At 48.5% G+C, this 15,658-nt stretch overlaps 1 protein-coding gene across 3 annotated transcripts in view; it reads right to left on the bottom strand.

Annotated features, from left to right (window-relative positions):
• The window catches only part of IFFO2 (intermediate filament family orphan 2), a 43,367-nt gene extending 34,445 nt beyond the window's left edge, over positions 1–8,922 (bottom strand). The window contains exon 1 of one of the 3 annotated variants that reach the window (XM_072155245.1): positions 8,281–8,922. In XM_072155245.1, coding sequence (XP_072011346.1) covers positions 8,281–8,828 — 548 coding nt within the window. In that variant the 5' untranslated portion in view covers positions 8,829–8,922. The remainder of the gene's footprint in view (positions 1–8,280) is intronic. The other 2 variants (XM_072155244.1, XM_072155243.1) reach the window with 2 other exon arrangements.
• Positions 8,923–15,658: the final 6,736 nt, after the last annotated feature.

Below are 15,658 nucleotides of genomic sequence, written 5' to 3'. Positions count from 1 at the left end.
GTATTATACCCCAGAGCTGCACTCACTATTCTGCTGCTGGTGCAGTCACTGTGTACATACATGACATTACTTATCCTGTACTGATCCTGAGTTACATCCTGTATTATACCCCAGAGCTGCACTCACTATTCTGCTGCTGGTACAGTCACTGTGTACATACATGACATTACTTATCCTGTACTGATCCTGAGTTACATCCTGTATTATACACCAGAGCTGCACTCACTATTCTGCTGCTGGTGCAGTCACTGTGTACATACATGACATTACTTATCCTGTACTGATCCTGAGTTACATCCTGTATTATACCCCAGAGCTGCACTCACTATTCTGCTGCTGGTGCAGTCACTGTGTACATACATGACATTACTTATCCTGTACTGATCCTGAGTTACATCCTGTATTATACCCCAGAGCTACACTCACTATTCTGCTGCTGGTGCAGTCACTGTGTACATACATGACATTACTTATCCTGTACTGATCCTGAGTTACATCTTGCATTATACTCCAGAGCAGCACTCCTTTATTTGCTCACTTGCTAGACTTGTTACAATGTTTCAGTGGAAAGGCTTTGGCTCACAGATGTCTGTCTGCATACCTATACACTGTAACAAGCCCTCAGCTGTGCGTTATCACTTATAATCTCCCTCATATACAGAACACTATTTAGGGAAACACTTTGGGAATTCCTGTAAGTCTATTCATTTCTGTATAAGGGTTATTGGTCATCGTCAGCTGAGGAAGGAACAAGCTGTGTACACGTCCTGCTGACCGGGGCATGAAGTACAGATCCTATAACAAGCAAACAGCTATTGTTCTCTGCTGTCAGTTGTTATGAGTCAAGCGGCTGGGAACCTCCGTGCAATGAGTGTTTTCCCGGGACACAACTCAGGTCAAGGAGAGCGAGAAGACATTGCAGTAATATGTAGTCAAGGGGCCGTCACCCCAGTATTGTGCCCCCCACCCCCCTTGTATTCATCTCTGGGGTCTTTACATGCAATGCTATAATAAGGATTCCCATAAAAATTCCATACAACTCCCGGGTCTCTCCATCCTCAGTCTCGGTGATTCTATGAAGTGACCTCTCTGGGGGCTCTAGAAGTGGCTGGGGGGCTCACACTACTTGTTTTTTAAACTTTACCAGTGACCCATCTGAAGTATCATAAAGTGGTCACGAAAGGTCCATCCCCAACAATCTGGCACAAGGGATAACAGATATATTGGGCATATGAAGGGGTGAAGGGGTCTCCTATTATTTGGGTTGGCAGCTGTGATGTATATGATGGATTTTAAGGCTGTAACCAATATCCCACCTCGAGGGTCTCCAAGATTCTGGTATGAAATAAACCCTGGGACCCTCTGCAGACTGGAGGGGGTTGGGGTCCACTAAATGAACTCCCCCTTCAATAATAATCCACTTTATATTAACACTTCAAGGTGTCAAATTGTAGCAAAGTTCTACAATAACAAATCCGTGAGCGAGACCCCCAGCCCCCGGCCATGCAGCCCCCACCTTGCCCCAGATCTCAGTCCCTCTTCATTACACCCCGATCCCACACTGAGCCGATGAAATATTAGGAAATGTTTTTGTTTCCACTGGAAATGTTTTCATTCCAGGTGACGGGGTTAATAGGGGCGCGCAGCAGGGTGGGATTCATTACAGCCGGATTATGAGTGGGGTCTCCATTGAGTTATTGTAATAATCTAGATAAAACATGAAGCAAAATGAAAAGTGTCCCAGAGTGCACAGAGCACAACAGTGTGAGGACACATACCCAGAGCACATGGAGAAGGTGCATTCCTGGAATATAAATCCATATATTTCACAGTCCTGCTGCTACTAACAAACACAGATTTCATGGGACCCAACACTGTGCACAACATTCCATTGTAAACGCTGCTGACAGAATCCCTTTAAAGGAGTATTATTAAAGTGGGATCAATTATACTCCAAAAATCGGCCCCCCATAAAAGACCCCCAATATACCTCCTGAATAATGCTGAGATCTGAAACTTTCCAACATTCTTTTGCATTTCTTTCTTCACTATTTTCAAGCCCCATGCTTGCTGTCAATGAATAGATGGATATGTACTAGATCCAGAGCCAATATGGAACATTTGTCACAATGTCACACTGTGAATAATTACAGCACCCACAGAAGAAGTCTGTCTCCATTGCTGATAGTTTGTTACAATGTATCAGAACGGTAACTTTCTCTGTCGGTGAAGCTTTCCATAGGTGCTCATGTATAGAAGTGTCTTATTACAGAACATTTGGCCGGGATCCATTATCAAACAAGCCCCAGACGTCACCCGATCCGTGCGCCAGTTCTTCCCGAGGCTTCATCCTGCGCCCAGATTAAGACCAGGCGATTATATAATGTTTATTCTAGCGCGGATGTGTCACACGGTGCGGAGATCTCCCACATACAGGAGCGCAGCACTTATGTCACCGCAACAGGGATTAATAGGACAATGGCGGGACAGGTCCGCACACGACTAACCACAATGAAGTAGAGGGACAAAGATAAAAACGTTAAAGCAAATCTACCATGTGTTTTAATGCATTGTGAAGCAAACATACCTTGAGAATACTGTAGCTACACTGATGCAGAAACGTATCTTGTTTAATCCCTGATCCAAGTGGTTTTGCTCAAAAGACAATTATAAAATTCAGGACCTTGGGAAAGTTGGGTTGCATCCAGGCTACAGTTTATAAACATACACAGAAGCTGGGGGATGGTGCAGTGATTGATTACTTCAGCCCGTCAGGGACAACACAGGGATTACATCATTTTCTGGAGCAGTACATAATTAGGGTGAGGAGGGCGCTGGGGCAGCCACAGGAGAAGCAGAGCCTCAATATAATAACTTTATAATTGTTATTTCAGCAAAACCACTCAGTTCAGGGATTAAACAAGATACGTTTCTGCATCAGTGTAGCTACAGCATTCACAAGAGCTTACAGTCTATGAGGATGAGAGGGGGTGACACAAGAGCTTACAGTCTATGAGGATGAGAGGGGGTGACACAAGAGCTTACAGTCTATGAGGATGAGGGGGTGACACAAGAGCTTACAGTCTATGGGGATGAGGGGGTGACACAAGAGCTTACAGTCTATGGGGATGAGGGGGTGACACAAGAGCTTACAGTCTATGGGGATGAGGGGGTGACACAAGAGCTTACAGTCTATGGGGATGAGGGGGTGACACAAGAGCTTACAGTCTATGAGGATGAGGGGGTGACAAGAGCTTACAGTCTATGAGGATGAGGGGTGACAGAAGAGCTTACAGTCTATGAGGATGAGTGGGTGACACAAGAGCTTACAGTCTATGAGGATGAGTGGGTGACACAAGAGCTTACAGTCTATGAGGATGAGTGGGTGACACAAGAGCTTACAGTCTATGAGGTTGAGGGGGTGACAAGAGCTTACAGTCTGAGGATGAGGGGGTGACACAAGAGCTTACAGTCTATGAGGATGAGGGGGTGACACAAGAGCTTACAGTCTATGAGGATGAGGGGGGTGACACAAGAGCTTACAGTCTATGAGGATGAGGGGGGTGACACAAGAGCTTACAGTCTATGAGGATGAGGGGGGTGACACAAGAGCTTACAGTCTATGAGGATGAGGGGGGTGACACAAGAGCTTACAGTCTATGGGGATGAGGGGGGTGACACAAGAGCTTACAGTCTATGGGGAGGAGGGGGTGACACAAGAGCTTACAGTCTATGGGGAGGAGGGGGTGACACAAGAGCTTACAGTCTATGGGGATGAGGGGGTGACATAAGAGCTTACAGTCTATGAGGATGAGGGGGTGACACAAGAGCTTACAGTCTATGGGGATGAGGGGGTGACACAAGAGCTTACAGTCTATGAGGATGAGGGGGTGACACAAGAGCTTACAGTCTATGGGGATGAGGGGGTGACATAAGAGCTTACAGTCTATGAGGATGAGGGGGTGACACAAGAGCTTACAGTCTATGGGGATGAGGGGGTGACACAAGAGCTTACAGTCTATGGGGATGAGGGGGTGACATAAGAGCTTACAGTCTATGAGGATGAGGGGGTGACACAAGAGCTTACAGTCTATGGGGATGAGGGGGTGACACAAGAGGTATTAGAGCTTGTGTAATGGTCCAGCCATTCTTTAGAAGGGAACAGAATAAAAATAAAAATGTTGCTTGAACCAGCCATGAGCATCAATACAACGGACCAGTCCCTGACCAATCCTGTACTGGGCCCCCGCCTGGTGCCCGCTGTTGGTCACACATGATCAGCCATGCAGAGATGGCACCCCCGGGGCTGTCAGTGACTGTTTGCACAAGGGATTAAACTTCTATACTGAGGCCAGGAGACTGAGTGATGTGATCATTGCAGGAGGTGCTCACAAACTAGACCCCCCCCCCCCCCCCCCCCGCTATAGGCACAGATTTACAGACACCTACTGACACCAGTGTGTAATACTTCTCTTCCCTGGGGGCTGAATGGATCCCCCCTTAAACTCATTCCTTGACGAGACATAGGGGGCACATACTTACCCCCCCTCCCCATTATATCAGTTCTGCGAGTAAATAAAGCAGTGGCCTGAACTCTGGTTATCTCCTACATCAAAGCAGCTGACCCCCAGCCCTCCCGGACAATGACCTTACCCCGGCCAAGTACAGCACAGCCAGGAGTGTGACCCAACTTTCCAAAGTCCCTGAAAAACTTCCTTCTAATCAACAATACAAAAATAAATCCATTATTCTAAAAACGTCTTCTGCTCCTCCTAATCTATAGAACCATATAGAGGGTTATGTGTCACTGGACGGGAAGAGGATTTATGGAGAACGCAGAGAACAGAAGCGCAGCTGTAATCCCAGGACGGGCGCTACCGCCAGACTCCAAATATTTACAGGAGGAAGAAATCCAGGAATAGCCGGAGTCAGCGCTCAGCGCCAGGAGGAGGCAGCTCCAGGGTAAAGCCCAGCACATGGCACAGAAGACATCACATACAATGTATCCGGGGTCATTACTGATCAGTGACTGAGCAACTGTAACAAACCCTCATCTGTGCATAGAGAGCGGATGATGGGACCTGGATCTCCTCTATACACGTGGAGCATCAGCCTCACAGGTCCTGTTATAATCGCACTGCCTCAGCAGCTAAATATACACAAGCAAGTGGTGCAGGCACAGAATATATACCTCCATACTGACAGCATCCATATACAACGTATACAGAACAGCCCAGCACTGTATATACCTCCATACTGACAGCATCCATATACAACGTATACAGAACAGCCCAGCACTGTATATACCTCCATACTGACAGCATCCATATACAACGTATACAGAACAGCCCAGCACTGTATATACCTCCATACTGACAGCATCCATATACAACGTATACAGAACAGCCCAGCACTGTATATACCTCCATACTGACAGCATCCATATACAACGTATACAGAACAGCCCAGCACTGTATATACCTCCATACTGACAGCATCCATATACAACGTATACAGAACAGCCCAGCACTGTATATACCTCCATACTGACAGCATCCATATACAACGTATACAGAACAGCCCAGCACTGTATATACCTCCATACTGACAGCATCCATATACAACGTATACAGAAAAGCCCAGCACTGTATATACCTCCATACTGACAGCATCCATATACAACGTACACAGAACAGCCCAGCACTGTATATACCTCCATACTGACAGCATCCATATACAACGTATACAGAACAGCCCAGCACTGTATATACCTCCATACTGACAGCATCCATATACAACGTATACAGAACAGCCCAGCACTGTATATACCTCCATACTGACAGCATCCATATACAACGTATACAGAACAGCCCAGCACTGTATATACCTCCATACTGACAGCATCCATATACAACGTATACAGAAAAGCCCAGCACTGTATATACCTCCATACTGACAGCATCCATATACAACGTACACAGAACAGCCCAGCACTGTATATACCTCCATACTGACAGCATCCATATACAACGTATACAGAAAAGCCCAGCACTGTATATACCTCCATACTGACAGCATCCATATACAACGTATACAGAAAAGCCCAGCACTGTATATACCTCCATACTGACAGCATCCATATACAACGTATACAGAAAAGCCCAGCACTGTATATACCTCCATACTGACAGCATCCATATACAACGTACACAGAAAAGCCCAGCACTGTATATACCTCCATACTGACAGCATCCATATACAACGTACACAGAAAAGCCCAGCACTGTATATACCTCCATACTGACAGCATCCATATACAACGTACACAGAACAGCCCAGCACTGTATATACCTCCATACTGACAGCATCCATATACAACGTACACAGAACAGCCCAGCACTGTATATACCTCCATACTGACAGCATCCATATACAACGTACACAGAACAGCCCAGCACTGTATATACCTCCATACTGACAGCATCCATATACAACGTATACAGAAAAGCCCAGCACTGTATATACCTCCATACTGACAGCATCCATATACAACGTACACAGAACAGCCCAGCACTGTATATACCTCCATACTGACAGCATCCATATACAACGTATACAGAAAAGCCCAGCACTGTATATACCTCAATACTGACAGCATCCATATACAACGTATACAGAACAGCCCAGCACTGTATATACCTCCATACTGACAGCATCCATATACAATACATAGATTCAAACACTGTATATAAACCTGCATAGTGACAGTATCCTGCCCAACATTTTACATACATTATATCCATATACAATAATAGGGTTTATCTCACCCTTGTAGTGTCAGCATCCACATACACACAGCTTACACTAATATATATAATGGCATCTACAGAAACATTACAGCACCTGTATACAACATATAGGGTATACACCTGCATACTGACAGAATCCATAGTTCTTGTAACTTCAGTCCGTATAATACCGCCACATAATGTCCTATAATACTTATACACTATCGTCACACACATCTCCACGAGGGGCCGGGGTGACAGGAGGAGCGGGCAGAGGGGCCGGGGTGACAGGAGGAGCGGGCAGAGGGGCCGGGGTGACAGGAGGAGCGGGCAGAGGGGCCGGGGTGACAGGAGGAGCGGGCAGAGGGGCCGGGGTGACAGGAGGAGCGGGCAGAGGGGCCGGGGTGACAGGAGGAGCGGGCAGAGGGGCCGGGGTGACAGGAGGAGCGGGCAGAGGGGCCGGGGTGACAGGAGGAGCGGGCAGAGGGGCCGGGGTGACAGGAGGAGCGGGCAGAGGGGCCGGGGTGACAGGAGGAGCGGGCAGAGGGGCCGGGGTGACAGGAGGAGCAGGCAGAGGGGCCGGGGTGACAGGAGGAGCAGGCAGAGGGGCCGGGGTGACAGGAGGAGCAGGCAGAGGGGCCGGGGTGACAGGAGGAGCAGGCAGAGGGGCCGGGGTGACAGGAGGAGCAGGCAGAGGGGCCGGGGTGACAGGAGGAGCAGGCAGAGGGGCCGGGGTGACAGGAGGAGCAGGCAGAGGGGCCGGGGTGACAGGAGGAGCAGGCAGAGGGGCCGGGGTGACAGGAGGAGCAGGCAGAGGGGCCGGGGTGACAGGAGGAGCAGGCAGAGGGGCCGGGGTGACAGGAGGAGCAGGCAGAGGGGCCGGGGTGACAGGAGGAGCAGGCAGAGGGGCCGGGGTGACAGGAGGAGCAGGCAGAGGGGCCGGGGTGACAGGAGGAGCAGGCAGAGGGGCCGGGGTGACAGGAGGAGCAGGCAGAGGGGCCGGGGTGACAGGAGGAGCAGGCAGAGGGGCCGGGGTGACAGGAGGAGCAGGCAGAGGGGCCGGGGTGACAGGAGGAGCAGGCAGAGGGGCCGGGGTGACAGGAGGAGCAGGCAGAGGGGCCGGGGTGACAGGAGGAGCAGGCAGAGGGGCCGGGGTGACAGGAGGAGCAGGCAGAGGGGCCGGGGTGACAGGAGGAGCAGGCAGAGGGGCCGGGGTGACAGGAGGAGCAGGCAGAGGGGCCGGGGTGACAGGAGGAGCAGGCAGAGGGGCCGGGGTGACAGGAGGAGCAGGCAGAGGGGCCCGGGTGACAGGAGGAGCAGGCAGAGGGGCCCGGGTGACAGGAGGAGCAGACAGGGGGGCCCGGGTGACAGGAGGAGCAGACAGGGGGGCCCGGGTGACAGGAGGAGCAGGCAGAGGGGCCCGGGTGACAGGAGGAGCAGACAGGGGGGCCCGGGTGACAGGAGGAGCAGGCAGAGGGGCCGGGGCACTTACTTTCTCCGGTACTCGTCCCTCTCCCTCTTGACCTTGGCCAGCACGTTGTAGAGCGCCCGGATTTCGGGGGTGATGGTGTCGATCTGTACCCCGACCCCGTCCGGGTGAGTCCAGGAGACCCCGGGTCCGTGCAGGGTCTGCAGGCCGCCGCCGCCGGTGCGCCGCACGTGCGTGTAGCTCCAGATGGTGCCGGGCAGGCGGCTGTAGCGGGCCGGGTGGGCTGCGGGGGTCTCGTTGGCATTGGGGGGCTCGGTCTGCACGGCCTGGTCGCGCTGGAGGGTCCTGGCCTGCAGGCGGCGCTGTTGCTGCTCCCGTTGCTGCTGCAGCTGCTTCTCCAGCAGGCGGTTGCGGCGCTCCAGCTCGTGCACCTTGGCCAGGAAGCAGCGGAAGCGCACGTTCAGGGTCTTCAGGACGTGGATGTTGGAGCCCAGGTCATTGCGCAGCGCCAGGGTGACGGCCGAGCCCGGGGATGGCGAGGGGGAGGCGGGCGGCTCCAGCTCCCGCATCATCTCCCCGAAGATGGACGAGTTCATCATCCTGCCCGTCATCTGCTCCTATGCGGCTCCTGCACCGGGCGCGTCCATGGCAATAGCGGGGGGCGGAGGAGCCTGCGCTATGTACAGCCCCGCCCCCTGCTGGCGGCACGCCCTGCAGCGCACCGGACACACCCCCTGCCGGGTGACATCAGCGCCCGAACGATAGGGGAGTGGGATGTACTGTATGTCATGTCTATAGGGGAGTGGGCTGTACTTTATGTCATGTATATAGGAGGGTTTACTGTACTATATGTCATGTATATAGGGGAGTGTACTGTACTATATGTCATGTATATAGGGGATTGTACTGTACTATATGTCATGTCTATAGGGGAGTGTACTGTACTATATGTCATGTCTATAGGGGACTTTACTACACTGTATGTCATATCTATAGGGGAGTGTGCTGTACTATATGTTATGTCTCTAGGGGAGTGCACTGTACTTTATGTTATATCTAAAGGGGATTGAGTTGTACTATATGTCATGTGATGTATATAGGGGAGTGAGCTGTACTATATGTTAAGTCTATAGGGTATCATGATAAACTATGTACTATATGTCATGTCTATAAGTACTTGTAGTGTACCAAATTGTACTTTATGTCATATCTATAGGGGATTGGGCTGTACTATATGTCATGTCTATAGGGGACTGGGCTGTAATGTATGTCATGTCTATAGGGGACTGGGCTGTACTATATGTCATGTCTATAAGAAAGTGTTCTGTACTGTATGTCATAACTATAAGGGAGTATACTGTACTGTATTACATATCTAGAGAGGAGTATACTGTACTGTATGACATATCTAAATGAAGCGTGATGTACTGTATGCCATATCTATAGGTGAGTATATTATACTGTATGGCATATCTATAGGGGAGTGTACTGTACTATATGTCATATCTATAGGGGAGTGTACTGTACTATCAGGGTCGGCGTTAGGGGACTGCAAACTAGGCATTTGCCCAGGGCCCCCTGTCCTACATACTACTCTGTGTAAATTACAAAGTGTTATTATTTGCAAGGCTAAAGGACTGACCTCTTACTGTGACTGTTCATGAAATTTGTTTAAAGCCATACCTGTGGTACTGTATGTCATGTCTATAGGGAGCATGCTGTACTATATGTCATAGAGGAGGGCACTATGCTGTATTGTATGTCATAGCTATAGGACCACATATCAATATGCCTTACTGTGTTTCAAATGTATAGGAATACCAGGAATATCAGGTTGTGCTGTACTACATCTATAGGGGACTGCACCGTGCCATGTGAAATATCGTTAGAGACAAACTGGGCTGTACTTTATGATATCTATAGGGGAACAATATCTGGAGCAGATGTTACTGTTAGCAGACTGCACATTGCATCGCACTGCACGATGTGAAATCTATAAGACACATAATCATGTAACATACACTCACCGGCCACTTTATTAGGTACACCTGTCCAACTGCTCGTTAACACTTAATTTCTAATCAGCCAATCACATGGCAGCAACTCAGTGCATTTAGGCATGTAGACATGGTCAAGACAATCTCCTGCAGTTCAAACCGAGCATCAGTATGGGGAAGAAAGGTGATTTGTGGCCTTTGAACGTGGCATGGTTGTTGGTGCCAGAAGGGCTGGTCTGAGTATTTCAGAAACTGCTGATCTACTGGGATTTTCACTCACAACCATCTCTAGGGTTTACAGAGAATGGTCCGAAAAAGTAAAAACATCCAGTGAGCGGCAGTTCTGTGGGCGGAAATGCCTTGTTGATGCCAGAGGTCAGAGGAGAATGGGCAGACTGGTTCGAGCTGATAGAAAGGCAACAGTGACTCAAATCGCCACCCGTTACAACCAAGGTAGGCAGAAGAGCATCTCTGAACGCACAGTACGTCCAACTTTGAGGCAGATGGGCTACAGCAGCAGAAGACCACACCGGGTGCCACTCCTTTCAGCTAAGAACAGGAAACTGAGGCTACAATGTGCACAAGCTCATCGAAATTGGACAGTAGAAGATTGGAAAAACGTTGCCTGGTCTGATGAGTCTCGATTTCTGCTGCGACATTCGGATGGTAGGGTCAGAACTTGGCGTCAACAACATGAAAGCATGGATCCATCCTGCCTTGTATCAACGGTTCAGGCTGGTGGTGGTGGTGTCATGGTGTGGGGAATATTTTCTTGGCACTCTTTGGGCCCCTTGGTACAACGCCACAGCCTACCTGAGTATTGTTGCTGACCATGTCCATCCCTTTATGAGCACAATGTACCCTGTAACATCTGATGGCTACTTTCAGCAGGATAATGCGCCATGTCATAAAGCTGGAATCATCTCAGACTGGTTTCTTGAACATGACAATGAGGTCACTGCACTCAAATGGCCTCCACAGTCACCAGATCTCAATCCAATAGAGCATCTTTGGGATGTGGTGGAACGGGAGATTCGCATCATGGATGTGCAGCCGACAAATCTGCGGCAACTGTGTGATGCCATCATGTCAATATGGACCAAAATCTCTGAGGAGCTTCCAGCACCTTGTTGTATCTATGCCACGAAGAATTGAGGCAGTTCTGAAGGCAAAAGGGGGTCCAACCCGTTACTATCATGGTGTACCTAATAAAGTGGCCGGCAAGTGTATATTTCTAGTGTTGATCCAGAGTTGCTTTTGCAGCTGCAGCCGGACATTTAGTTTTCCAGTAACCAGAACACGCAAGTTTTTATCTGGTTCTGTAGTTCCTAGGTTCTTTACTGCATCCTAGGAGCAATAGTTCACAGTAAATGCCATCTGCCATGTACCTGCCCGTATGCTGCCCATCATCTGCCATGTACCTGCCCGTATGCTGCCCATCATCTGCCATCTGAACATTGATATATAGGGGATGCTGTGCTTTACAGTTTTTGATCAATAGGGAGTTCTATAATGTGCATTATCTATAGGGGAGCACTGTGCTTATTCTGTACGGGGCAGCTCTGTGCAGCGTGCAATTTATACAGGACATTACTGTATAATAGGGGACCATTGTGAGGTATTGCACTATACGGCCTGCAATCTATAGGAACTTCATCTGATGTATAATTGTATTGTGTAAAGGGCAGCACTTTACAATGTGTTATATACTGTAAATGGTACACTGTAGTCTATCAGGATCAGATCAGGGATGGATGCCTTTGAATGGTTCCATTCACTGACAGCAAGCAGGAAAATGCATGTCTGTGCAGAGCGGTTTTTCTGGTGACAGATGTCAGGACAGGAGGGACCTGCTCCCCTCTGGACATTTTGTACAGGAGCGGGTGAAGATTGATGCCAGTGTTAGGTTGGGTACACAGAGCTGCTGGCACCCTCCTACATCGCTTTGTGTGTAAATGAAGCAGCGCGGTATATAATACCGCCATCTATATAAACTGCTCCCAGCACAATGCAGAAATCTCATTAATAATTATGTAACGTCTCGTTCATTTATCATAATGATTTCCTCATCACATACATTGTAGGTGCCAGGAATGGCGGCCCAGACGGGTGAGACCAGGGCGGTGGACCTAACACGGGACACTAGGTGTCTATGGTGACAGAAGGGGTAAACTCTACCCCCAAGACCATAGCTAGGAGGTAGGGGACGGATTAAGACTGCCATGGGCCCTGGGTTGTATTAATATTATAGTCCCTAAAAGTCTGGAATCCCTTCCTACATCAGGAACTGGAATCTTTTTTGGGGAATGGAGAATTTGGCCCTTCTGCTTCTATTAATCTGTGGTTTCAGGACCTTTGGAGGACCTTTAAAGGTCCTGAAATGGCTCTTGTGTACATATGTATTTAGAGCAGGAACAACTGTATAAGGATGTCATGGGTGAAGGTCCTTCTCAGTGTAAAATTTGGTGGTTGGTTTGGGTGGCCTCGGGCCCCCTAGAAGGCTTGGGCCCCAGGCTACAGACCCAACCGCCTGTATTATAATTTACTACTGCTGGTAGGCAATTTTTACCAATGACTTCTATTCTGGACACCATAGAAATGGCAGACCCAAGCAGCCATGAGTATTTATGCTGAGTAGTTTTCTGATATTGGAGGAAGAGGGGTTAAAACATTATGGATAGGTTTAACCACAGCAGCACAGAGAATATCAGGAGGGGAATGTAGCGGCTTGTATCCGTCAGCTCCCTGCTCCTCCTACTTCTCCCTGCTAACAGGTTGGATGGGACAGACTTCAAACATCTATAACTTCTATACCCTAACATCTTGTGTCTTTTTATGCCCCTTTAATGTTGCATCAGGATTGTGTTTGTAAGTGCCACAGAACTGAAGATATACTTTATTAAAGTTAGAGGCGTAAGTGGGAGCGGCATGTGAAAACAACTCTCCTGCCTGTAACAAATATTTTCTATAACAGTTAAGTGCAGATTCTACTCTCTAAAATGACACCAGAACTGTAATTATATGTGCTACAGTAGATATCGCTGTTAGTAACTAGGGCTTATTTTCGGGGTAGGTCTTATATGAAGAGGTTGTGACATGGCACCTCCTTATTCCGAAGTAGGAGCTCTTCTTTAAGGCATATCCACAAGTAGTGGGTTTGGATTAACCCTTTTAGGAACCCGTCCCCCATCACTTCTCATATATTCATTCTATTTTCTCAGGATCACCTGTGTACATTCATCCTCCGAGTCGCATTTTATAATCCAGAAAATGATCCACTTAAAAAGCGACGCCTTTACAGACTTAAGGTTTTATGTAAATGAGGGTTAATTGCTGTATATATAGAATTATTTTTTTAATTAACCATGACTGGTGTCTGATAGCAAGCAGGGTCTGAGAGTTACATGACCTCTATGGCTGTGACTCAAGGCCAAAGATCACCAAGTCACCCTGTGCCCACATCAGAAAGTCACATCTTAGAAAACTTACATTTGTGTAAAAAATTGCTTCTTAAATTAAAGGAAATCAAAATCCCATCCTGATAAACCAGGGACACTTACTCATATATCCAGGCACTGTGACTGCAGTAATCTTCTTATATTTGTTATCTATCGTCTCCTCCCTCCTAAAATCAATTTTTGGAGCTAATGAACCTTAAGGGCTCTGGGGGTGTTACCAGGGCCCCTCCATGCTATAGCTTCACAGGTTGTTTCACTGTGCAGGAGTACTTCCCCCATCCCACTGTTTAGGATTACAGCAGAGGTAGGGGGAAGTACTGAGCAGGAGAAGGGGGCACAGTGTAACAATCCATGAAGCTACAGAGGGTCTCCGGTAACAACCCCATGAGTGCTTTCTGCTCATTTAAAAGAAGATTACTTGGATCTATGAGTGTTGCTGTTTTATCCATGCTTAGTTTTGATGGTAGATTCCTCTAAAGGGGCCCTTAAATGATGATGATCCATCCCGAGTACAATTCCTTAATATCAGATTGCGATCTGGGTTCAAGACCCAGAACTCCTTCAGATAATACCTTCTCAACAGCTAATACACAGCTTAGCTCCTGTTCATATAAATGGGAGCTGATCTGCAGTAACCTGGACTGACCACCGGTCAGAGAGTGGCGCTATCTGTTGCCTCTTTCATCCTCCACCTATGTGTTTGCCTGTAGTAGCTGTAATTTGTTACAATGTATCGGTGTACAGTGCGGATTGTGTAGGCCATGGAGTAGGATCGGCTATAGATCGCCTGCAGAGACAGCAGGAGGTTCTGATGTAAGGACAGTAATCAGAAATCTTGAAAATTGGAAAAATTTGAAACAACAAACTAGTGGAATATTTCTTCTAATTGTGAGAAAATCTTCTGATCGCCCTCCTCCCGCCTCAGGTCAAATGTTACTAAATACAAGTAGCTTCTTCTTCCTTCTGTCATGTAAATGTAGATGAATCACCCAGAAGCTGCTGCAATGTGTCCAGTCTAGACAAAGCTCAGTGCAGGGAGGAGGCGCAGCACAGCAAATCTCCCCAGTGCTCTTACTTTATTACAATGTATCACAATGGAGTCCAACCTGTATAACTCCCTTTCAATTCATTGTAACAAACAGGACTGTAGAGGATGCCTCCTGTCTATGGTGATGGGAGAACCTCCTCTCCTCTAGGTGTATAGGATGTCACCTGACTATGGTGATGGTAGAACCTCATCTCCTCTAGGTGTAGAGGATGTCCCCTGTCTATGGTGATGGTAGAACCGCCTCTCCTCTAGGAGTAGAGGATGCCCCCTGTCTATGGTGATGGTAGAACCTCCTCTCCTCTAGGTGTAGAGGATGTCCCCTGTCTATGGTGATGGTAGAACCTCCTCTCCTCTAGGTGTAGAGGATGTCCCCTGTCTATGGTGATGGTAGAACCTCCTCTCCTCTAGGTGTAGAGGATGCCCCCTGTCTATGGTGATGGGAGAACCTCCTCTCCTCTAGGTGTAGAGGATGCCCCCTGTCTATGGTGATGGGAGAACCTCCTCTCCTCTAGGTGTATAGGATGTCACCTGACTATGGTGATGGTAGAACCTCATCTCCTCTAGGTGTAGAGGATGTCCCCTGTCTATGGTGATGGTAGAACCGCCTCTCCTCTAGGTGTAGAGGACGCCCCCTGTCTATGGTGATGGTAGAACCTCCTCTCCTCTAGGTGTAGAGGATGTCCCCTGTCTATGGTGATGGTAGAACCTCCTCTCCTCTAGGTGTAGAGGATGCCCCCTGTCTATGGTGATGGGAGAACCTCCTCTCCTCTAGGTGTAGAGGATGCCCCCTGTCTATGGTGATGGTAGAACCTCCTCTCCTCTAGGTGTAGAGGATGCCCCCTGTCTATGGTGATGGTAGAAGCTCCTCTTCTCTAGGTGTAGAGGATGCCCCCTGTCTATGGTGATGGTAGAACCACCTCTCCTCTAGGTGCAGAGGA

The sequence above is a fragment of the Engystomops pustulosus genome, chromosome 6 (genome assembly GCF_040894005.1).
Source record: "Engystomops pustulosus chromosome 6, aEngPut4.maternal, whole genome shotgun sequence".
In the NCBI taxonomy this organism is placed as follows: domain Eukaryota; kingdom Metazoa; phylum Chordata; class Amphibia; order Anura; family Leptodactylidae; genus Engystomops; species Engystomops pustulosus.
The sequence above is the reverse complement of the archived record's forward strand: the minus strand, read 5'-3'. Positions and strand labels throughout refer to the sequence as shown.